General features: G+C 38.0%; 1 protein-coding gene across 1 annotated transcript in view; it reads left to right on the top strand.

Annotated features, from left to right (window-relative positions):
• The window catches only part of LOC141558638 (gasdermin-D-like), a 35,797-nt gene extending 19,315 nt beyond the window's left edge, over positions 1-16,482 (top strand). Inside the window, exons 7-10 of the mRNA XM_074296152.1 lie at positions 579-762; positions 13,220-13,364; positions 15,396-15,475; positions 15,800-16,482. Coding sequence (XP_074152253.1) covers positions 579-762; positions 13,220-13,364; positions 15,396-15,475; positions 15,800-16,048 — 658 coding nt within the window. The 3' untranslated portion in view covers positions 16,049-16,482. The remainder of the gene's footprint in view (positions 1-578; positions 763-13,219; positions 13,365-15,395; positions 15,476-15,799) is intronic.
• The last annotated feature ends 9,867 nt before the right edge of the window (positions 16,483-26,349 follow it).

Genomic DNA, 26,349 nt, shown 5'->3' with positions numbered 1-26,349 from the left:
TTCCCTGGGCAAGTCACCTAATTGCAGGACTGCCTCAGTTTTCCCCATCTGTACAATAGAGATTATTATAGCACCTGCCTCCCAGGATTGTTGTGAATAATAAGATAATATTTGTGAAGCATTTGTAAAGTGCTATTATGATTAATCAGTGGAATGTGGCTATAGATGTAGTAAAGTATCAAAAAAAATAATTATTCCCTTTTTTCTAAAATCACTGATAAAAAAGGCTTTAAAAAAAATGTGCATTCTTTGGGAAGTACTAGCTGACTCTTTGGACATTATTCCTTTTACTAGAATGGATGGAAGAGAACATCATTTCACTTACCTAGGCTTGAGTTTTGGAGTAGGCATCTGGCTAGGTAGCTACCCTTCCGTATTGTGATGGAATGAGTTCTCAAATTTCTCCCTGTGTCCCCATAAAGTGGGTAAAATTTTTGAGAGCAGGAAATATGGATGTGTACCTGGGTTGAAGAGACTATAAAGCAGGGACCCACTTCAACAGTCTGGGGAGGCTAAAGGTTTCCCAGGCAGCACTTGAGATAAAGGGCTTGAGAGCTGGGTTTTGATCCCAATCATAGCTGTCCTGGTTTTTTTCCTAGGTTTCCGCAAAAGGAGGTTACAGAATTTGAGAAATTGCAAGCTGAGGTGAGGAAAGAACAACGCCCACTGATCATGCTGGACAAGAAGCTACGGCAGTGTCTGCTTCAGGACCTTCTGGAGCTCCTCCAGAGTGAAGAGGGTCTGGTGCACTTACAAGACATGGTGAGAGAGCCTGGAAGGCAGGGCAATGGAGAATCACAAGACTGGGGGCTAGGGTTGTGAGGTGAGAGAAGGCAGAAGGGAAGAGTAAGGTGGGGACCTCATGGGGTTTTGAGGTAGAGCACCTGGCTTCAAATGTACTTTTTAATCACTTCTGCCAAGGTAAAGTCAATACATCTCTCTGGGCCTCAGTTTACCCATCTGTAAAATGAGGGGAGTGCTCAGAAATATAATTCCCACCATTTGTGAAAAATACTAATTAAAAACAAAAGAAAAATCCTCTCTAATACCTAGTAAATATGGAAGTTGAAGAAAGGAAAGAGAGAAACAAAGTATTGCCATTTTATTTTTCCTGAACCTCTAAACGATCACATGAGCTATGGTTTTCAGAATCGCTTGGAAAACCCCAAGACTCAGAATTTCCTTCACTGATTTGAAATAATTTCACTAAAGACTGTATTGGTGAAGCACAAATATACTATGTAAGTAAGAAGTCCCTCTGGTAAATACTCTATCTGAACATTATAGGACTTTTAATCTTCTGAGAAGTTCTAGTTCTGCTCTTATGACATCCATCAACTTCTTTCCCTAAAAGTCATTTTAGTCACAAGACAAAAGGACTTCATCAGAGCTTATAGGACTCTCTGGATCCTGTGCACATTTCCATATCCCCTCAGTATTTTCAGTACCCTTGTTCTATTTATCCTGCATCAAAGGTTCTTAAATCACAGAATGTCAAAGTTGGAAGTGGCCTCAGATGGTATGTGGACTAAATTATTAATTTCATTAAATCATATTGCAACTTTACCAGTTAGTTTTTTTTTAAATTTATTTTTTTCAATTAGTAAGTATTTATTTCTTTTTCCTCTATCATCTCCCCATGCCTACAAAATTAAAAGAATAGAAAAAAGGAAGAAAGAAAAGCAAAGAAAGAAGGGAGGGAGAGAGAGAAGGAAAAGAAGAGAAAAGGGATTAAGAAAAACCTGTTTTCACATAAGCACAGTCAAAACCAAAAAAAAAAAATATTTCCCTATTCATCAGATCCCAAAAATTCATTTCTAACTCTGCACATTAGTCCCATCACTCGAATGGGCTAGCAATGCTCTTTTTTTTATCAGTCCTTCTGGAATCATGGTTAAGAATATAATTGAAAGAGTTTCTTCAGTCTTTCAAAAAAAAAGTGAATTTTTTATAATACTGATGTAAAAAAATGTTCTTCTGATTCTTCTCACTTCATTGTGTATCAGTTTCATAGGAGTCCTTCCCATCTCTTTCTAAAATCATCTTTTTCCCTCATTACTTTTTTTATTATAGCTTTTTTGTTGACAAACATATGCATGGGTAATTTTTCAACATTGACCCTTGCAAAAATTTCTGTTCCAACTTTTCCCCTCCTTCCCTCCACCTCCCTCTCCTACATGGCAGTTAGTCCCCATACATGTTAAATATGGTAAAGTATATGTTAAATACAATATATGTATACATATTTATACAGTTATCTTGATGCATAAGAAAAATTGGATTTAGAAAGAAGGTAAAAAATAAACCTGGGAAGAAAAAACAAAAAATGGAAAACAATAACAGAAAGAGTGCAAAATACAATGGTGTGTCCACCACTCATTTTCCCAGTATTCTTTCATTGGGTGTAGCTGATTCTGTTAATTACTAATCAATTGGAATTGATCTGGATCCTCTCATTGTTGAAGAGAGATACGTCCATCAGAAATTGATCCTCATATAGTATTGTTGAAGTGTATAATGATCTCCTGGTTCTTCTCATTTCACTTAGTATCAGTTCATGTAAGTCTCTCCAAACCTCTCTGTATTCATCCTGTTGGTCATTTCTTACAGAAACAATAATAATACATTATATTCATATACCACAATTTATTCAGCCATTCTCCAACTGATGGACATCCACTCAAGTTCCAGTTTCTAGCAACTATAAAAAGGGGCTGCCACAAAACCTTTTTGGCACATATAGGTCCCTTTTTCCCTTCTTTAGTTTCTCTTTGGGAAAGCCCAGTAGTAAACACTGCTAGATCAAAAGGTATGCACAGTTTGACAACTTTTTGAGCATATTTCCAAATTGCTCTCCAGAATGGTAGGATCCGTTCACAACTGCACTAACAATGCATCAGTGTCCCAGTTTCCCCATATCCCCTCCAACATTCATCATTACCTTTTTCTGTCATCTTAGCCAATCTGACAGGTGTGTAGTGGTATCTCAGAGTTGTCCTTAATTTTGCATTTTCTCTGATCAATAGTGATTTTGGAATTCCTTTTTCATATGAGTAGAAATATTTTTCAATTTTCATCATCTGAAAAATTGTTTCATATCCTTTGACCATTTATCAATTGGAGAATGGCTTGATTTCTTATAAATTAGAGTCAATTCTCTATATATTTTGGAAATGAGGCCTTTATCAGAACCTTTAACTGTAAAGATGTTTTCCCAGTTTATTGCTTCTCTTCTAATCTTATTTGAATGTTTTTTTGGTTTTTTTTGTACAAAAGCTTTTTAATTTAATATAATCAAAATCTTCTATTTTGGGATCAATAATGACCTCTAGTTCTTGTTTGGTCACAAATTCCTCCTCCACAAGTCTGAGAGGTAAACTATCCTGTGTTCCTCTAATTTATTTATAATCTCATTCTTTATGCCTTAATCATGAAACTGATTTTTCATCTTATCTTGGTGTATAGTGTTAAGTGTGATACAAAGCCTAGTTTTCTGCCATATTAATTTCCAGTTTTTGCCCGCAGTTTTTTTGTCAAATACTAAATTCTTATGCCAAAGTTGGGGGTCTTTGGGTTTGTCAAAGACTATTTTTGCTATAGTTTGTTAAGTATTTTTGTCCCTGTGAGTCTAATTCCCACTAATCAACTAATCTATTTCTTAGCTAATACCAAATGGTTTGGGTGACTACTGCTTTAAAATATAGTTTTGGATCAGGTACAGCTAGGCCACCTTCATTTGATTTTTTTTTTTCATTAGTTTCTCTTTTCATTTGTTCTTCCAGATGAATTTTTGTTTGTTATTTTTTCTAGGTCATGAAAAATAGTTTTCTTGGAAGTCTGATTAGTATAGCACTAAATAAATAGATTAGTTTAGATAATCTTATCATCTTTCTTATATTTGCTTGCCCTGTCCAAGTGCACTTTATTTTCCCAATTGTTTAGATCTGACTTTATTTGTGTGGAAAAGTGTCTTGTAGTTTTTGCTCATATGGTTTCCTGACTTTCCCTTGGCAGATAGATTCCCAAATATTTTATACTATCAACAGTTATTTTAAATGGAATTTCTCTTTGTATCTCTTCATGTTGGATTTTGTTAATGATGTATAAAAAGGCTGATGATTTATGTGGATTTATTTTGTATACTGCAACTTTGCTAAAGTTGTAGATTATTTCTAGTCAATTCTTAGTACAAACTCTGATGCTCTCTAAGTATACCATCACATCATCTGCAAAGAGAGGTAATTTTGGTTTTCCTCATTGACTACTCTAATTTCTTTAATCTCTCTTTCATCTCTTATTGCCGAAGCTAGCATTTTCTAATACAATATTTTTTTTCTTTTTTTTTTCCTGAGGCTGGGGTTAAGTGACTCGCACAGGGTCACACTACTAGGAAGTGTTAAGTGTCTGAGACCAGATTTGAACTCAGGTCCTCCTGAATTCAGGGCTGGTGCTCTATCCACTGCGCCACCTACCTGCCCCTTTAATACAATATTGAATAGTGACAGTGATAGTGGGGCAACCTTGTTTTCACTCCTGATTTTCATTGAGAATGGTTTCCAGCTTATCCCTATTTACATATGATGCTTACTGATAGTTTTAAATAGATGCTATTGTCTATTTTAAGGAAAAGCCCATTTTATTCCTATATTCCCAAGTGTTTTTTTAATAGGAAATGGATGTTTGGATTTTTATCAACTGTTTTTTTTCTGCATCTATTGAGATAATCATATGTTTTTTCTTAATTAATTATTGACATATTCAATTATATTAATAGTTTTCCTAATATTGAACCAGCCCTGAATTCCTGGTATAAATCCTACTTGGTCATGGCATATTTATCCTGGGAATGATTTTTCTGTAAACCTTTGTGCTAATATTTTATTTAAGATTTTTGCATCAATGTTCATTAGGGAGATTGATTGATAATGTTTCTTTCTCTGTTTTTCAACCTATCTGGTTTAAGTATCAGTACTACGTCTCTGCCATAAAAGGAATTTGGTAGGACTCCTTCATTCCCTATTTTTTCAAATAGTTTTATATAGCATTGGAGTTAATTGTTTCTTTAAAATGTTTTGGCAGAATTAACATATAAAATCCATCTGGTACTTGGGATTTTTTCTTAGGGAGTTGATTAATAGCTTGTTCTATTTCTTTTTCTAAAATGGGGACTATTTAACCAATTTTCCTTCTTCCTCTGTTAATCTGGGAAAACTTACATTTTTTGAAAGTATTCTTCCATTTTCATTTAAGTTATTAAATTTATTGGCATAAAGTTGGGTAAAATAACTCCTAATTATTGCTCTAATTTCCTTTTTCATTAGTGGAAAAATTCTCCCTTTTCATTTTTAAGACTAACAATTTGATTTTCTTCTTTCCTTTTTCTAATTAAATTTACCAAGGGTCTATCTATTTTGTTTTTTTTTTTTCATCGAACCAACGCTTAGTTTTAATTCACTAGTTTTTTTTTTTACTTTCAATTTTATTAATCTCTCCTTTTATTTTTAAAATTTCAAGTTTAGTGTTTGATTAGGGGGTTTAATTTGCTTTTTTTTTTTTTTTTTTTTTAGCTTTTTTAGTTGCAAGCCTAATTCATTGATTTTCTCTTTCTCTATTTTATGTAAGTAAGCCTCTAGAGACATAAAGTTTTCCTCTTATTACCACTTGGGCTGTATCCCACACATCTTGGTATGTCATCTCATTATGGTCATTTTTCTTGGGTAAAAATTATTAATTGTATCAATGATTTTACTATTCCATCCATTCATTTTTTTAGAATGAGATTATTTAGTTTTCCAATTACTTTTTTAGTCTATTTTTCCCCTGGTTTTTTTATTTAATGTAATTTTTATTGCATCATGATCTGAAAAGGATGCATTTACTTTTTCTGCTTTTCTGCATTTGAATTTGAGGTCTTTATGTCCTACTATATGGTCAATTTTTGTATAGGTTTCCATGAATTACTGAGAAGAAAGTGTACTCCGTTTCTGCCTCCATTTTAGTTTTTTTTCTAGTGTTCTATTTACCTCTTTAACTTCTTTTTTATTTATTTTGTGGTTTGATTTATCTAGTTCTGAGAGTGCAAGGTTGAGATTTCCCACTATTATAGTTTTTGCTATCTATTTTTTTCTTGCAGCTCTCTTAACTTCTCCTTTAGGAATTTAGATGCTATACTATTTGGTGAATACATGTTTAGTTTTGATATTGCTTCATTATCTTTGCTAACCTTTAGCAAGATATAGTGCCCTTCCTTATCTCTTTTAATTACATCAATTTTTGTTTTTGCTTGATCTGAGACCCGGATGGCTACCCCTGTTTTTTGACTTCACCTGAAGCATAGTAGATTCTGCTCCAGCCTTTTACCTTTACTCGATATGCATTGCACTGCTTCAAGTATATTTCTGGCTTTTAATCTAGTCTACTATACACCTCTACTTTACAGGGGATTTCCTCCATTCCTATTTATGGTTAAAACTACTAATTCTGTATTTTCTGCCATCCTGTTATACCCAGATTATGCTGTTCTCTTCCCTTTCCCCCTTACCCCCTCCCCAGTATTGAACTTATGACCACCATTTGCTTCACACAGCCCTCCCTCTTTAGAATCCCTCACTCCCCCTCAGAGTCCCTCCCCTTTTCTTAAACCTTTCCCTTACTATTTCTGTATTCCCTTCTATTTAGCCTATCCCTTCCCTTTTTGCTTTCCCCCTCCCAGTTTTCAATGAGGAGGGAGAAGTTTCTCTGTAAACCAAATATGTCTAATATTTTCTCATTGAACTAGTTCTGATGAAAGTAAGATTCACACTATGTTCAATCCCCTCCCTTCTTTCCCTCAGATATAATAGGTTTCCTTTGCCTCTTTGTGAGATGTAGTACGTCCACTTTTCCCTTTTTCTGGTGTGTTTTCCTTCCCACCTCTAGTTCTTTTTTATATTATAACAGTAAAACCACATTATACATGTATTCTTTATGTGTACCCATAACAGAAATACAATCCTTAAGATTTCTTTCTACCTTTTTATACTTCTCTTGAGTCCTATATTTGGAAGTCAGATTTTTTTGTTTAGCTCTGGTTTTTTCATCCGAAATAAATGGAATTCACCTATTTCATTGATTGTCCATCTTCTTCCCTAGAACAAAATGCTCAGTTTGTCTGGGTAAGTTATTCTTGACTACATTCCAAGTTCCTTTGCCTTTTGAAATATCAGATTCTAGGCCCTTCCATCCTTTAATGTGGAAAGTTCTAGATTCTGAGTAATCCTTATTGTGGCTCATCAGTATTTGAATTGTTTTATTCTGGCTACTTGTATTATTTTTTCCTTAGTCTGATAGTTCTGGAATTTAGCCACAATATTTCTTGGAGCTTTAATTTTGGGATCTCTTTCAGTAGGTGATTGATGAATTCTTTCAATGGTTATTTTACTTTCTGATTTTATGATATCTGGGCAGTTCTCTTTGATGATTTCCTGAAAAATAGTGACTAGCCTTTTTTTTAATCATGATTTTCAGGGAGTCCAATAATCCTTAGATTATCTCTCCTAGATCTATTTTTCTACTTGTTTTTCCAAGTAGGTTTTTTTTTTTCAATTTTTTATTTTTTTGGTTTTGCTTGACTGATTCTTGGTGTCTCTTGGAGTCATTCATTTCTATTTGTTCAATTCTGATTTTTCATGAATTATCTTCTTCATTTACTTTTTAGATTTCTTTTTTTATTTGTTCAATTCAGTTTTTAAATGAGTTGTTTGGTGCTGTGGAATTTTTTTCCTTTTGCCCATTTTATTTTTTAAGGAGTTATTTTCTTTTTCTAGATCACAAATTCTGTTTTTCAGGGAGTTGTTCTCTTTTTCCACGCTATCTTTTATTGAAATATATGCCTTATCCTGACCCTCTTGCAAAGCTTTCCTTTCCTTTCCCCATTTTTCTTCTAGCTCTCTTTTAAGAGCCTTTTAATTTCTTTTATAAGAGGCTCATGTGGTGGGGACTAGATCATATCCCCCTTTGGAGTTTCATCTAGAGATAAACTGTTTTTGGTCTCCTCAGGGTTTGAAGTCTGCTCTCTATCAGTATAAAAGCTATCTATCTTTAACTTTTTACTCATTAAAAAAAAAATACTGTGGACTGCTTATGGGGTAGTGAGGTATTTCCAAGCTGCCTCTACAGACAATAGGAAGTGGCAACAAAGCAACAGCAGAAGGCAGAGGCTACACTAGTATCAGCATCTGTGCTGGGATTAGCAGTTACACACTGAGATCATGCTGAGTCCTTCCTGGTGCTGGATGGATATGGCCAGGTCCCAAGAGACTCTAGTGTTTTGGGGTTATGGTCTTTACCCACTGTGTTTATAGCTTCTCTGTTGAGAGCAGAGTAGCCCATGCTGAGATAGAGTTCTCCCCATAGATTTTCCACCAGTTGAGGCCACACCCCACCCTCCTCTGGTGTACTCAGTGTGAGCTGTTCTCCATACTCTCACTGCCTGCCTGAGGTCTGCACCTGGTCTAGCCCCATTCTGTCCCCACACACAAGCAAAAGCAGAACATTTATGGCAAATTTTGATATTTTCTTCTTTTGGTAATGTGTTGCACTCTCAATATTCATGGGTTCTGACCATCAAGCACTAATTCCAAGGCTGAGTTTTGAAAATAGTTTGAGGGTAAAGGAGCCATCTTGGCTTCACCCCTTTTCCTTCATATCTTGCAGCACAATAGTATTCTATTACATTTATATACTGGTGTAGCTCACTTTTCTCAGAGATTGCCTAATTGATTTCACTAAAACTGTTATCTTTATAAAGAAATAAGAAAACTATATATTCTGCATGAAATAAAGGGAAAAATTCCAGATTGAGAAAACTGGGTTTGTAATCCCACCTCTAGCACTAAGGAGTTGGGTGATCCCTCTAGACAAGGCCTTTCAGTTCCTAAACTTCAATTTTCTCACTAACTAAATGGAGATAATAATAGCATATACTTCACAGGGATATTTTGAGTGCCAAATACAATCATTTTATGAAGTTTTCTTGTAAATCCTAGAGCTCAGTCAGCTATTTTTCTTATGTTTTTGGTCCTGGGATATCATCAACAGAAGGACCTTTTAGCAGAGGAACCCTCTCTTCTAATCTAACCCAGATCATTGACTGGCACACTGGGAGGGAAGGTGATTTACACAGGGTCATATAATCAGTATTATTAATATTGATTTATATCAAGGTCTTCTCACTGAGGATGACTATCCAGCTACCTTGCAGCCTCTCAAGATAATTGGTGGTAGTGAGTTAATTATTATTTTTACCTTTATTATTACTTGATGATAATAATAATAATAATAATAATAATAATAATAATGATGATGAAAGGGATAATACCTGAACTACCAACTTCCCAGGCATGTTGCAAGAAAGATATTTGATAAATCCTGCAAATTTTTGCTCCTGTACTTTTTTTAAAAAATCCATATATTTTATATAGATTTTAATAAATATGTATGTGTGTGTATATAAACATACATTATATATGTATATGCATACATACATATACATACACACACACACACAAACACATACACACACTTGGGACAAGTGAGATTTCATTCTAATATAATACCTGCTCTGAGCTATCTCATCATAGAGTTGCTGCCACTCTCAGATCCTAGAGGTTACCTATCCTATGAGTCTATACTCCCTAAATCATAGGCCATCCTGCCTCCCCTCCAGCTGATCCCCAATCTTCAACCATTAGACACAATTAGCTCAAAGCAAAGGGATTAAGGTAATAAAAAAAAAAAAAGTAGCTACAAAGAATCCCTGATAACCTGTGACACTCTCCCACAAACAGGCCGGGTGTCTGTGAGAGCAGTGGGCAGGAGTTCTGAGTGCAATACTGGTAAGGTACACACAAAGGAAACACATGTCACCATTTAGAATAATAACAGCTCCCTTTTATGTAGCACTTTAAGGTTGGCAAAATACTTTACAACTCTTTTGCTCTCTTTTGATCTTCATTGCATCCATAGGAGGGGAATACTATTAAAATCTCCACTGTGCAGATGGAAAAATTTAGGCAGAGACAGCTTACATATTAAGGGACAGATCAATACCCCCAAGAGCCTCCACAGGATCATAGCATCTGAAGGAGTTGCAGGGCAATCTTTGCTGACAGGTGTTGCCGAATGGGAATGAGATAAATTGGAGGCAGAAGGAAGAGGAGAGAGGTCAGACAATTAAATGGCCTCTTAGTCTCCTTGTATCATCCTCCCACAAGAGGAGATCCATTCTGCAGGTGTAGGTTGTATCTCCAGCAGCCACTGTCAGGTGGCTCCCATGTATTCCAATAGTTAGGTGATTTGCCCAGAGTCATACAGGTAATCTATATCAGAGGCTGGATGTGCATTTAGGTCTTTCTGATTCATTCTATTCCCAGGAATGTCCCCTTTTCTGACTTTGCTTTCCTCAGATGAACGCAATGCTTCCATCATTCTTGTTTCTTCATTTTCTTACAGGGTGATACCTAGACCTCTGAATTATCTACATCTTAATCCTTTAATGTTATCTTTTATCTTAAACTTACATCTAATTCAATTAAGAAAACATTTATTGAGCAACTACTTTGGGCAGAGTACTGTACTCAGTGGTAGAAGAGATACAAAAGTGCCAGTTGGTCACCAGGTCTGTGTCCCAAGCTTTTCCAGCCTAGTAGGGACTGCTAAACCAGATTCTCTGATAGCTAGGACTTCACCTATCCCAGGTAGGAGGCACAGTAACTAGACAGTCAGTTACTTAGAGTTAAAAGACCTGACTTCAGATCTTGTCTCAAACACTCCATGTGACCTTAGGCAAGTTATTTATCCCTTCTCAGCTTCAGTTTCCTCATCTGTAAAATGGAGATAATAATAATAGCATAGGATTATTCTGAGGAACATATGAAATAATATTAAAACTTTAAATGATAGTTATCATTATTATTGTTACAATGAGACATCAGAGGATATCAGTGGAATATACATGGATAACAGTACTTAAATATCCACAGATCCACATAAGATATTAGATTATTTCTCCATTTCTACTATTTTTCTCATTTATTTCACTTCCTTCTTCTCTACTAACACTACAAAGATTTGTGATAAGACTAGATTTGGGTTTCTTTTTTCCTCACCTTTGGAAACTTCCCTGGTTTTCCTCTCAGATGTTCTGGGATATGATTAAGAAACTGTAACTGTTTAATTGTCCTTTGTTTTTAAATTGGATATTTTAAAATTAAATTGAAATTGGATGTACTTCCCATACTTAGGGTCTCCTGGGGACTAAGGAGGAGAGATGGAGATAGAAATAATACCCCCACATTTCTAAAATGCTCTTCTAGTTCAGCAGTTTTGTCATTCTTAGGGAGTCATCCAAACCCTTCGGTGCCTTATGCAGTTATCGGACCCTCTGTATTTTTGTGCTTCTAAAGCCACTCCACAAAAAGCAAACTTGTCAGTACTTGGTCTATCAATGTCCCATCACTGGTCAGTCTTTCATTGTATTCAGTGACACAAAAAACTTATATGGCAAAATGCCTTCATTTGCTCTTGGAAAAATCTATCCTTATGAAGCCTGACAACTTCCATACAGATGTCCAGTTGCTTAGCAGTATCCGAAAGCAACTGTTTGACTCACTTTTCTCTGGTTAAATGCTTTCCCTTTCTACTGAGTTATCTTGATTTCCACTTTAATTTTCTATCTACAGTTCACTTTTCTGTATATAGATCTAGAAACTTATGACTTCATTTCATAGGATGGTGCAGTGATGAATCCTGGACAAGTAATCCAAGAACCTAAGGTTAAATGCTAGTTCTTCCACTGGGTCATTGTCTGCCATCTTTTCTTTTCTCTGTTTCAGTTTCCTCCTTTGCAAAATGAAGTAGTTGGAATGGAAGATCTCTTTTTCCTTCTCAATTTTAATCATTTATACTTAATATTTGTGATAAGAATTTCTTACAATGTGAAAGAGCTAACACTTATTGAAGTATTTTGTCCTTCTTGGGCTGAGAGCTCCCAGCCAGGAATTATATGCTGGGAACCTCCAAAGAGACTGAGCCTGGCATAACCCATTGAAACAAAGTACTTCACATTATTATAGAATAAAATATTATTTAAAAGAGATAAAGGAAAAAAAGCCTTTGTGTGACACCCTTTGTGGATTACTTCCCCAATGATACTCATATGTGAGAGCAGATCTGGTACCCTTATGTTGGGTGTTACCTCAGGTTCTAGGGTTTACCTTGTGGGACTAAACTACTCATTCTGTAGCTCACACACCCTCCCTGGTGAGATTCCTACTTATAATTAGCCAGTAGCCTCAATTATCTTATAACAGAGGTATTTAGTTTGTTCCCATCCTGAATCAGAGATGGTTAGTAGTATAAAAGGACCAGAATATAAAGAGACAACTTTTAAAGTTAGTTAACATTTCATTAATGTGAGTGATGGTTCTAGGCCTTCTGTGATGAAATTAACTGAGGAGAATCTAAGAGGAAACATGAAATCATATTTTCTACCCTCTCCCAAATTTTGGAAAGGTATATGCATTACCAGAGCCAGCTTGGAATCATGAGCCTCCTCTGAAATCCTCTTGGTCCTACTCTTTAAGAAGTGATCTCCCTTTCTCTTTCTGATTCTCTCACTTTGTGGTATAAAGCGGTTGACTAAGAATCCTTTGTTCAATCATGCTTATTGTAGCCTGGCCCCACAATTTCATAATTTCATATTTTTTCAGGCCAAGACAGGGAAGGTCTTTAGTGTCTCAATCTTTGGATGACTTCCTCTCTAGTATAAAAGAATGCAAAAAAAAATCCTCAAGAGTTATTCTCCCCTTGTTCATAGCATTGTCACCCTGTAAGTCCTTCCCCTTTTCTTCAGTCTCCCACTAACCAGCTTTACCTGTCACCCTGCAAATTCTTTTTATTTCCCCAGGGATTCAAACAGGAAAAGGGAAGAAGGAGGTCGAGAATATCCCCACATGGGCTCCACATGAATCCACGAGTCTCTTTCTCCCACTTTTCACTTACTGAATGATGTGGAAGAACTGACCCCTGCCAGGGCTGGTTTAGGAGAATAGGATTCCCCTCTGTGTCGCCAAGTTGTCACCTAGGAGCAGAGCAAGCCTGGCAGCTAACCCAAAGGGCCGGTTTGGGCAGAAGGATGTCATTGTCCCCATTCAGCTTTCTCCTCCTCTCTCCTCTCCAGCTCGATGAGAGTTTGTTCAGTGGGGTTCCCCCCCAGAAGGCTGAGGGCGTGATGGGAAAAATGCTCAGTAACCTGCAAGACCAGAGTGGACAACTTGTGGAGGAACTAGCAGAGGCATTCCTCTATCTCCTTGGAGCTCTGAATGGTGAGAATGATTGTGGGACCAGAGAGTGGAGGGGGGGAAGGAAACTCCAGGACACTAATACTCAGAAAGCAACACCTTTCAGCTTCTCTGTAAAAGGCCCTTGGGATTCTAGAGTGAGCTTTTCTTTAAAACAATAACAAAAAACCTTTTGTGCATTTTCTCCTCACATTGTCCCTATAATGTAGAAAGAAAACAGGGAGAAACAAAGGCCCAGAAGAGAAGTGGCCAAAGCCATGTACCTCCACACAACACTGGCTTAGTCCATTCCCCTGGTCACTAGCCCATCATCTCTCCTTCATATGCACTTTCTCCCTATGAAAGGCCTTCATCCAGGAGAAGAAAGCTGCTCTCTCCCTGTTAAGTCCTTCCTTCCTGTATTCCCCAGGGAATTCTCCAGTAGTCCTCAGCCCTACCTCATTGATCCTACATGGTTCTTCATCAGGGATTTAAGTCAAAATCTGAACTCTTCATTCACCCAAAACCCACCCCCTCTTCCTAATTTCTCTATTTCTACCATTTTTCTTATTTTCAAATTCAATTTCCATTTGATTCCTGACTCTCTTGGCTCCAGGCTGCTGTGTTTGCCTCTAGTTATCCACCGGTTAGACATCATTTTAGTTGAACTGACAGGTAGCTCCTCCACTTATATCAGCTCCAGACGCAGTGGAATAAGAGAGAGCCCTATTTAACATGAAATTTGAGCTTTGGGCCCTCCTCTGTAGTGAAGTAGTCCATTCCCTCTCCTTCTTCCCCCATATTAAATCATTTTGTGTGCTGGTAGGTTCTATCTCCATAACTTGCATCCATCTATCTCCTTCTCACAACATTTCACCTCCATTCCTTTTTCACCACTCAATCACTCTTCCTTCAGGTCCTCATCATCTCTCACCAGAACCACCTGAACAGCAATCTAATTGTTACCCCTGCCTCCCCTTCCATCCTAACATAGCTTTCAAATGATCTTTCTAAAGCATAGATCTGTGTAAAGTTCTTGTCGTCTCTCAATTGGAATCCTTCTCTGGGAGGAGATCTCACCTTGAGTTCTCACCTTGTAATCCTAACAGATCTGACCTTGGAATTTTCTACACAATAAATTCCTTTGGCTCCCTATAATTTTTAAGATTAAATATAAAGTCCTTTGACATGCAAAGCTCTTCACAACTGGCGCCCACTTACTATTCAAGCTCTATTACACATTACTCCCATTTACAAACTTTGCAATTCAGCCAAGTTATCCCTCTGTCTCTCATCTCTCTATATGATGGTTGTTCCCCATGCTTGCACATCACACTTCTTAGACTCCTCAGTGTCTTCCAAAACTTAGTTCAAGGATCACCTCCTCTAAGAAGCCATTCATGATCTTCACGTTTCATATAAGCTACTTGAGAGAAAAAAATAATTCCCTTTTTGCCTTTCTATCTCTAGCACCTAGCACAGTCTAACCATTAGTGAGGCATTTAAGAAAGACTTGACTTTCCCTAGCATCCTCCCTTCTCCAACTCCTTAACTTTACTGGGAATCCCTCGACTTGCAAGATTATAGGATCTAGAAAGACTTGACTGATTGACTCCTTCTTTCAGCTGACCATTCCAGGCTTTATTATTCATCACTGCCCTTTTCTCACACTCTGCACTCTTGCCCTTCCTTGTATACAGCATGGCTTCTCTAGTTGCCATGCCCTTGTAAAGCCTAGAAAATACCTACCTTCTCAACTCCTCTTAGAATCCCTAGCTTCCTTCAGAGCTATGATCCAGTAACACCCCCTACATGAGGCCTTCTCTGCTTCCCCACAACTATTTCTCTCCCTGAAAAAGACTTGGTACTTACCCTTTTTGTCTTCTCAATATAGACTTACCCATGTCAGGACTCTCAAGAGCTTATGTTGGGTGAGGGACATACAGTATAAGCTATTTGAGAGCAGAGACCATGCCCTTTTTGCCTTTCTATCTCCAGCACTTAGCACAGTCTAACCTTTAGTAAAACATTCAAGAATGACTTGACTGATTGACTCATTGATTGATTTGTCCCCAGCTCTGAGTGAAATGCAGTATGAGATCATGATCCAGTTGCTGAACACAAAGGAAAAGATTCTGCCTGAGGAAATAGACCTGGTAAGAAAAGCTGCTACTTCCCAAAAGTAAGCTGGGCAGCCACAACTTCTCAAAGCCTTTGAATGGGCAGCTAGGCTCTAGACAATAGATAAGAAATGAGGGAAATGGGAGCAATCTAGATTGGGAGAGTCTCAGTTATATGAATGACCTGCTCCTTTCTCTGCTATTTCCCAGAACTCAATGGGAGGAGTTCTGACTTCAGAGGATTTTTGGCCTCAAGGGGACAGTCTAGCAATTCTCTAAGATTTCTCAGGGGACTTTCTCAGAACAACTAGAAAGCGTCCTGTTTTCTTTCCCAAGAGACACTGATCTTATTTCCTATAGGTGACAGAAATTCTGAAGAAAAACTTCAATGAGACCAACGAGGTGACTTTCTCTCTTCCTTCAGAGCTTCTGTCCTTTGCCAAGGACAAGAGGGAGGAATCCACCCTCATATATGTCCTGTTGGAAGAGTGTGGATTGGAGATCTCAGGAGATAAATCCCAATTTACCTGGAACCCCGATGCTCTGCAATCACTTTGTGCACTGTATGGGAGTCTGGGGATGCTGCAAGCTCTCTCTAAAGGCTGCTGACCCAGCCCCCTCTTTCCCTCCCCTTTTGCTGAATCAAACCACTGGAATGTACCCTCATTTTTCTAGAACTAAGGCCCAGCAAGCAAACTGTCCCCTGAGTTTGGCAGAGCATGATCCTTTGTGCTTACCCTCTGGAAGCTTCCACCTTCTGGCAGAATCACACAATCATCTTGCTTTGACTAGCATCAGGGGTTCTTTGGGCTCTGACAAGCACCAGACAAGTCCCCATGTTCTGGACAGAAAGTCCTGCCATGAATCAGCCTTGTCACATTATTGCTGTTACCCCTCTTTGTCAGACCTATATGTCACTACATGGCCATAAATGTAAGTATTGATTTTCTCCACATGAAATGAGTGCTCCTCACCCCTATACCTGTCTAGCTTCCCTCCTTGCCTACAAACCATTTTAAATTAAATTTCCATTTGATCCCTGACTCTCTTGGCTCCAGACTGCTGTGTTTGGCTCTAACTATCCAGGGATATAGGTTAGTTCCATCCAGTTGACAGATACCTCCATCCCCTATGTCAGTCCTAGAATTAGTAGATTAGGAGACAGCCCTATTTCAAATGAAATTTGATCATGAAATTTGAATGTTGGGCCTTCTTCTGTGATGAAGCAATCTATTCACACCCAAAAGGAATCCCCAGTGTGATGACCAGACAAGTGGTCATCCCGCCTCCACTTCAACACCAAAGTGCAGGGAAGCATCCCAAGGCAACTCATTTCCCTTTGGGGCAGATTTTATTAACCCAAGTGTTTGTTTCTTCCCCTCACATCAACCCTTACTTAAATGGCCTATTTGCAGTCTTTGTCCACTGCTCCCAGATTAGCCTTCTAAGGTGCAGAACAAGTCCAATCCCTTCTCTGTAACTCTATAAATAGGTCACATTTTCTTCACCTGGTGCTCATACACCATGGACTCAAGGCCATTTTCCCATGTGGTTGCTGTCCTCTGGATGTTGTCCAGTTCATCAGTGCTCTGAAACTGTGGTGCGCAGACCAGATGAAATGTGACTAAGGCAGAGGTAGAACTATCCCATCCCTCTTCCTAGAAGTCATACCCGTCTTGATGCAGCCCAAGATGGCTTTAGATTTTGAGTGGTCACCTCACACTACTCATTGAGCTGGCAGCCCAAGAAAACCTGCTGCTATATGACCTTGTCTTTATATCTCATGGAGAGGTTAGCTTCCCTCTGGCCAAGGTAATTTTTAAGTTCTTTTCTTCAGTATGGTTTTGTACCTCTTTTCCCAACTATTAGTTTTCTTTTCATATATTCCTTTCCCTACCTCTTGCATCTTTTCCCATTTTTTCCTCTATTGGTCTCATTTCATTTTTTTAAATTATGCTTAACTCTTTAAAAATAAAAATATATTTGAGGAATTCCTGTTAGAGTTGCATTCAAGTTGCAGTTTTTTGAGGCTTTCTTGGAGATATTTTCAAGTCATTCACTTCTGCATTTGACAAGTATTTTCCTATCTACATAACAATCCTTTATGGTAGAATCCTTTTTTTTTTTTTTTTTTTTTGCTTTCAATGTGGTAAAGTAGGGCATCTGAAAGCTCAATGTTGGCATAGCGACTGAGTGAGAAAACAGGGTGGGAGAACAAGACCTAATACTCCATGTCCAAAATGCAACAGATGCTTCCATTGGGCATCAGAGTGTAGACTGATTCAGGAAAACAGGATGAGGGGCCCAGCCCCAGGCCAAGATGGCAGCCAATGCTACACCCAGAGAGTGTCTAGAAGTCCAGTACCCAGACATGACCAATCAGCCAGGAAGCAATCTGATGGGAGAAAGGGATTACAATTAGGGAGGATAGAGTTCTATGCATCTAGGACAACTGAGAAACCTCCTGGAGAGGTGAAATCTGCTCCTCTCTAGCCTATGGATCCCTTGCCCCTAGGCACAGTAGGGTTGACCATTTCACCTCCTGAGAGTACTTACAAAACAGTGTCCATCCATACACTGATGTGGGAAACTGGGTTATGTGTAGATAATATCCCAGTCACTAATACAGGTAGACAATGTATGACTTATCAACCAGGAGAAGTAGTAGCATCAGGTTTATTGATATAGACTCCTAATAAGCAACCTGGTGATAGTCGCCCAGTTCCTGACTCCAAGCAACAAAATCCAGGAATATACTGGACAGCAGTTGTGACAACTGATCAACCTATGCTCACAATCTATAAATGACATACCATTAGAAGGATTGGTAGACACGTGCAGATCATCAGTCATTAGAGGAGCCAACTGACCTAGTCACTGGCCAAAGACTAAGGCAGATACCTACATGTCTGGGGTAGGAGGATCAATAGCAGCTGAAGTTAGTGCTACCCCTTTGAGATGGATATTTGAAGGTGAAACAGAAGTTTTTACTCCTTTTATACTTGAAAAAATCCCCATCAAGAGACATTTTACAATTAGGATTAAAAATGAGTACTTGGTTTTTTGAAGGCCTGCGAACACTTTCATCTGTTCTTATTCAATAGAAAACTGATACACCAGTGTGGATACAAAAGTGACCCTTAGGTAGCGATAAAATTCAGGCCTTATTAGATATACTACAGGAGCAACTTGACCAAGGACACTTACAATCTTCTCTAAGTTCTTGGAATTCTCCAGTATTTGTTGTAAGAAAGAAATCTGGTGAGGGCAGCTAGGTGGCACAGTGGATAGAGCACCAGCCTTGAATTCAGGAGGACCCAAGTTCAAATCTGGTCTCAGACACTTAACACTTCCTAGCTGTGTGACCCTGGGCAAGTCACTTAACCCCAGTCTCAGGAGAAAAAAAGAAATCTGGAAAATGGAGGATGTTAACTGATTTGAGAAATTAAAATGAACAGATGGAAACTATGGGAACTCTTTAGCCTGGACTTCCATGTCCTACTCAGTTGCCTAGAGAATGGCCTCTTTGGGTTATAGACATTAAGGATTGTTTCTATTCTATCCCTCTAGATAAGGAGGATATGAAAAGATTTGCGTTTTCAGTGCCCAGCGTTAACTTAGCTGAGCTTTATAAAAGATATGAATGGACAGTTTTGCCACAGGGAATGAAAAACAGCCCTACTATGTGTCAAATGCATGTTGCTGCTGCTCTTACTCCAATAAGAAAAGCATTATCAAGAGTAATGTTATTACATTACATGGATGATATATTGGGATGTGCATTTGAGGAGCAAATGTTAGAAGCATGTCTACAAAAGACCATGGAAACATTAAGGAATTTCAAATTGCACATAGCTCCAGAAATAATTCAAAGACATGCTCCTTTTCAACAATTAGGATATGAAGTATATCCTAAGAGGCTTACAGTATAAAAAGTTTCCTTAAGAACAGAGAAACTACACTGTTTGACAAAAACTGCTGGGAAAATTGGAAATTAGAATGGGAGAAACCAGGCATTGACCCACACTTAACACCATACACCAAGATAAGGTCAAAATGGGTTCATGACCTAGGCATAAAGAATGTGATTATACAAGCCAATCTCCAATTGATAAATGGTCAAAGGATATGAATAGACAATTCTCAAATAAAGAAAATGAAACTATTTCTAGTCATATGAAAAGATGCTCCAAATCATTATTAATCAGAGAAATACAAATTAAGACAACTCTGAGATACCACTACCCACCTGTCAGATTGGCTAGAATGACAGGGAAAGGACAGAAAAATTTTAATGCAGAATGTTGGAGGGGATGTGTGAAAACAGGGACACTGATACATTGTTGGTGGAACTGCAAATACATCCAGCCATTCTGGAGAGCAATTTGGAACTATACTCAAAAAGTTATCAAACTGAGCATACCCTTTGATCCAGCAGCATTGCTACTGGATTTGTATCCAAAAGAAATCTTAAAGAAGGGAAAGGGACCTGTATGTGCAAGAATGTTTGTGGCAGCCCTCTTTGTGGTGGCCAGAAACTGGAAACTGAGTGGATGCCCACCAGTTGGAGATTGGCTGAATAAATTGTGGTCTATGAATATTATGGAATATTATTGTTCTGTAAGAAATGACCAACAGGATGATTTCAGAAAGGCCTGGGGAGACTTAGTGATACTGAGTGAAATGAGCAGGACCAGGAGATCATTATATACTTCAACAACAATACTATATGATGATCAATTCTGATGGATGTGGCCCTCTCCAACAATGAGATGAACCAAATCAGTTCCAATAGAGCAGTAATGAACTGAACCAGCTACACCCGGCAAAAGAACTCTGGGAGATGACTATGAACCACTTCATAGAATTTCCAATCCCTCTATTTTTGTCTGCTTGTATTTTGGATTTCCTTCACAGGCTAAATGTACACTATTTCAAAGTCTGATTCTTTTTGTTCAGCAAAACAACTGTTTGGCCATGTATACATATATTGTACTTATTTTATACTCTAACATATTTAACATGTATTGGTTAACCTGCCATCTTTGGGGGGGGGGAGGAGGGGAAAAATTGGAACAAATGATTTGGCAATTGTCAATGTTGTAATATTACCCATGCAAATATCTGGTAAATAAAAACTATTAGATATGAAAAAAAAGAGAATGATAAATAAATTAGAAAAAAATAGGATAGTTTATCTCTCAGACCTCAGGAAAAGTTGGAACAAAAAGTGTGCAACTGTCAATGCTGAAAAATTACCCATGCATATAAAAAATTACCCATGCATATATTTACCCTTGTAAATAAAAAGCTACAAAATTAAGATGCTCCTCCAAAAACAAAAGAAAGGGGGAGCCACAGGTAACCCTAGAGAACTTCTAAATCTAGCTCTTTATCCTGTTAACTTCTTGATTTTTGACAAAGATGCACTGGCTCTGGCAGACAGGTTTTATAACACCAGAAGGGCAGTGTCCAGTGCAAGCAGCTTCACTATCTTTAGATAATCGCCAGGTGATGTGGAGAGACCCAGAAAGTGGTGAATGGAAGGGACCAGATAGGTTAACTGCTTGGGGGAGAAGGTTTGCTTGTATCTCTACACATGGAAAAGGAATCAGATGGGTGTGAATGAGCCATATTCGCCTTGTCAGTCAGAGGGAGACAGAGCAGACCCTTGAAAGGAAGAGAAGACCCAAGAAACATCGGATGGTTCCGTTGCTGACTGTGCCCACCACTGAAAGAGCTTGGCAGATATGGCATTTGACTCATGGACATCAAAAATTGTTGGACTTGAAAACCCTCAGGAATCATTGGATTCTCTGAGACATGATAAGACTGTTGTAGGACTTGAAAATCTGCTGGAATCACTGGATCCCCTAACACATAAAAAGACTTTTGCAGGACTTCAAAAACTTGTGGGGATCATTGGATTCCCTGACATGTGAAGCAAAGGACAATAGTTTGATTTTAGACTATCTCTTGGCTACTGAAGATGTATGTGTGACTATTGTTTACATACTCAGAAGGAGAATATCTAGGACTTCTGGAAATCTTTTACAATACCATGTTGATTTATATTGTTTGTTATACCAGTATTTGCATGTACAATTCATGTTTGTTACACCACATTGAGCCTGCACTGACTGTGGGGAGAGTCACCACTAATAGTCTGTGCATTATTGCTATGTGCTTGTGTAATACCTCCCATGTTGATAGGTTTGTGCATACCCGTTTCTAATAAGATCCTTCAGCCCAGAAAACTGCTAGCAATCCCCACTTCCCTTTGGTGCTTTTCACCTCCTTTCCTGAGAATTCAGGGGGGAGTGATCACCTCCTTTTTGGGGTTCTCACCTTCCTGAGAAGTCAGGGATGGCAGGACCATCTGTGTACTAAAACAAAAGAAAGCAGGAGATGTAAAGGGCTAAAACTTTTGAGTTAATGCACTGAGGTTGGACAACTGAGCACTTAAGGCTAATTACCAATTGGATAAAACTCTATAAGCATATACTTAGAAAATAGCCCTTCCCACTATTCTGTGCTGGCTCTTTAATTGGTGTAAACAGAGAATTGTAGGAGGTTCTAGGGGGTGGAGTAAGACTACCCAGAGTCACAGAAAATCATCCCCAGGGTAATACACTATGACCAAGTGGGATTTATACCAGGAATGCAGGGCTGGTTTAACATTAGGAAAACTATTAGTATAATTGACCATATTAATAATCAAATTAATAAAAACCATATGATCATCTCAATAGATGCAGAAAAAGCATTTGATAAAATCCAACATCCATTCCTACTAAAAACCCTTGAGAGTATAGGAATAAATGGACTACTCCTTAAAATAATAAGGAGCATATATTTAAAACCTTCAGTAAACATCATATGTAATGGCGATAAATTAGAACCTTTCCCTGTAAGATCAGGAGTGAAACAAGGTTGCCCACTATCACCATTACTATTCAATATAGTACTAGAAATTCTAGCCTTGGCAATAAGAGCTGAGAAAGAGATTAAAGGAATTAGAGTAGGAAAAGAGGAAATCAAATTATCACTCTTTGCAGATGACATGATGGTATACTTAGAGAACCCCAAAGACTCTGCTAAAAAGCTATTAGAAATAATTCAGAATTTTAGCAAAGTTGCAGGATACAAAATAAATCCACATAAATCCTCAGCATTTTTATACATTACCAACACAATCCGACAGCAAGACATACAAAGAGAAATTCCATTCAAAATAACGGTCGATAGTATAAAATATTTGGGACTATATCTACCAAAGGAGAGTCAGGAATTATATGAGCAAAATTACAAAACACTTGCCACAAAAATAAAGTCAGATTTAAATAATTGGAAAGACATTCAGTGCTCTTGGATAGGCCGAGCAAATATAATTAAGATGACAATACTCCCTAAACAAATCTATTTATTTAGTGCTATACCAATTAGACTCCCAAGAAACTATTTTAATGACCTAGAAAAAATAACAACAGAATTCATATGGAAGAACAAAAGGTCGATAATTTCAAGGGAAGTAATGAAAAAAAAATTAAGTGAAGGTGGTCTAGCTGTACCTGATCTAGAACTGTATTATAAAGCAACAGTCACCAAAACCATTTGGTATTGGCTAAGAAATAGACTAGTTGATCAGTGGAATAGGTTAGGTTCACAGGGCAAGATAGTGAATAAAAATAGCAATCTAGTGTTTGACAAACCCAAACATCCCAAATTTTGGGATAAGAATTCATTATTTGACAAAAACTGCTGGGAAAACTGGAAATTAGTATGGCAGAAACTAGGCATAGACCCACATTTAACACCACATATTAAGATAAGATCAAAATGGGTCCAAGATTTAGGCATAAAGAAGAAATCATAAATAAATTGGAGGAACATGGGATGGTTTACCTCTCAGACTTGTGGAGGAGGAAGGAGTTTGTGTCCAAGGGAGAACTAGAGACCATTATTGTTCACAAAATAGAAAATTTTGATTATGCCAAATTAAAAAGTTTCTGCACAAACAAAACTAATGCAAACAAGATTAGAAGGGAAGTAACAAATTGGGAAAACATTTTTACAGTTAAAGGTTCTGATAAAGGCCTCATCTCCAAAATATACAGAGATTTGACTTTAATTTATAAGAAATCAAGCCATTCTCCAATTGATAAATGGTCAAAGGATATGAACAGACAATTTTCAGATGATGAAATTAAAACTATTTCCACTCATATGAAAGAGTGTTCCAAATCACTATTGATCAGAGAAATGCAAATTAAGACAACTCTGAGATATCATTACACACCTGTCAGATTGGCTAAGATGACAGGAACAAATAACGATGAATGTTGGAGGGGCTGTGGGAAAACTGGGACACTGATGCATTGTTGGTGGAGTTGTGAAAGAATCCAACCATTCTGGAGAGCAATCTGGAACTATGCCCAAAAACTTATCAAAATGTGCATACCCTTTGACCCAGCAGTGCTACTACTGGGCTTATATTTCAAGGAAATACTAAAGAAGGGAAAGGGACCTGTATGTGTCAAAATGTTTGTGGCAGCCCTTTTCGTAGTGGCTAAAAACTGGAAGATGAATGGATGTCCATCAATTGGAGAATGGATGGGTAAATTATGGTATATGAATGTTATGGAATATTATTGTTCTGTAAGAAATGACCAACAGGAGAAATACAGAGAGGCTTGGAGAGACTTATATCAACTGATGCTGAGTGAAACGAGCAGAACCAGGGGATCATTATACACTTCAACAATGATACTGTATGAGGATGTATTCTGATGGCAGTGGAAATCTTCAACATAGAGAAGAGCTAATCCAATTCCAATTGATCAATGATGGACAGAATCAGCTACACCCAGAACAGGACACTGGGAAATGAGTGTAAACTGAGAACATTGGTTTTTTTGTTTTGTTTTGTTTTGTTTCTCTTCCCAGATTATTTTTACCTTCCGAATACAATCCTTCCTTTGCAACAACAACAACAACAAAATTTGGTTCTGCACATATGTATTGTACCTAGGATATACTATAAGATATTTAATATGTTTGGGAATGCCTGCCATCTAGGGGAGGGGGTGGAGGGAAGGAGGGGAAAAACTCGGAACAGGAGGGAGTACAAGGGATAATGGTGTAAAAAAAAAAATTACCTATGCATATGTATTGTCAAAGAAAATATTATAATTATAAAAATTAATTTTAAAAAAAAATTAAAAAAAAAAAAAAAAAAAGACTAGCCAGAGTCACTTCTGGGTGGGAGACAAAGAGGGGAGGTCTAGGAGATTCTGCATCCATCCAATTCACTTCTACCCCTAAAGACCAAGGAGTTTTAATTATCCTTACTCTGGCTGATTCTAAAGTATCCAAGATGTTAACATGTTAACTCAGTCTTCACAGCCTCCAGCAAGAGGAAAGGCTATTTCACCAGGTAACCCTTCCTTTATTTAATAGTTATGACTATTAGGAAGTTCTTTACTCCTCTGAAGTGAATTCCCTGGTGAATTCCTTGAGCTGGTCCCCCTCTGGGCCAGAAGGGAACAAATTTATCCCTTCTACCCCAAGTCAATTATATATATATAAGACAGATAGATACAGATAGAGATATAGATATCAATGTATATAAATATATCTATAAATGTAGCTATATGTTTGTTTGTTTATTGGTGAGGCAATTGGGGTTAAGTGACTTGCCCAGAGTCACACAGCTAGGAAGTAAGTTTCTGAGGCTAGATTTGAACTCAGATCTTCCTGATTTCAGGGCTGGTGCTCTATCCACTATGCCACCTAGCTGTTCCTCCTTCTTATATTTTTAAAACAGATCATCCTATCCCCTACAAACTCTCTCTCCCCCATACTAAAGAACTACAGTTCCTTCAACTGTTTCTGTCCCATTTAATTTTTTTCCTAAGCTCACCCTTATCTTGATGGCCCTTCTTTGGATGGCTCTCCCTTAATGATATTATTGAGTGTAAAGATCCTTTAAATGGGCAGCCACAGTAAAGATATTGGGGCCCAGAAATAATCTCTGTGGTTATAGTGATGAGTAGTAAATGAGGAGGAGTAAATTGTGGTCTAAACAAAGATGGGTCAGTTCCTTTTCTCTCTTTCCTTCCTTCCCCAAAGTAACCAATGGCGGGTTCGGCAGCAAAGGAATTTGCTACTTAATGCTGTATGGAAACATAGTCTTTATTGATTAGAATGGAAACACCAGAGAGCTGGTAGGCAAAATCGCTGCATGGTACAAGGCCATTTGTAAAGAGAGGATTTTTGGGTTCCCTATTTTATAATCATTCAAATGCATTGCTGTAAGGAGGTTCAGGAGAGTGATGTAGATAAGATAAGGATTCTCTTGTAATCTTTTGAGTAGAGACAGAAGTCTCTTCCCCTGCTGTGACATTTGGTTTGTTTTGAGCAGATTAGAATGGGGGCTATAAAACCCTGGCCAACTCAGATAGCCCAAACTAGTTTGACCACATCAAAGTCCAAGTCCCAAATGGAGTTGGAGATCAAACAAAGAATACCAAAGGGGCTACCGCCCTCAACAATAGGACTGCCCTGTGGGTGGGATCCTGGCCTTATTGAGATAGCTTAGTAATGGGTGACTCTCTCCCTGATTGGCTGTGTGTGTGACCTCACAGGCCCTTTATAAGCCCATGCAGACAGCAGTCCCTCTCTTTAACCTGGCTCTCTTTAACCTGGCTCCCTTTAACCTGGCTCCCTAACCTGGACTACCCCAGCCAAGAGAGGTGAGGACTTTGGTAGTGAACACCTGGGTCTTCAAACCAGGTGTTCATTTCAGAGTTAACAAGTCAGGGCATTATGTGAGTAGGTATAATAAAGGCTTTTAAGATTACATGTGGCTGTTCTTGAGTGTGCTATCGGTTATTAAACTATAGATTGAA

Source organism: Sminthopsis crassicaudata, chromosome 1 (genome assembly GCF_048593235.1).
Source record: "Sminthopsis crassicaudata isolate SCR6 chromosome 1, ASM4859323v1, whole genome shotgun sequence".
Taxonomy (NCBI): Eukaryota; Metazoa; Chordata; class Mammalia; order Dasyuromorphia; family Dasyuridae; genus Sminthopsis; species Sminthopsis crassicaudata.
The sequence above is the reverse complement of the archived record's forward strand: the minus strand, read 5'-3'. Positions and strand labels throughout refer to the sequence as shown.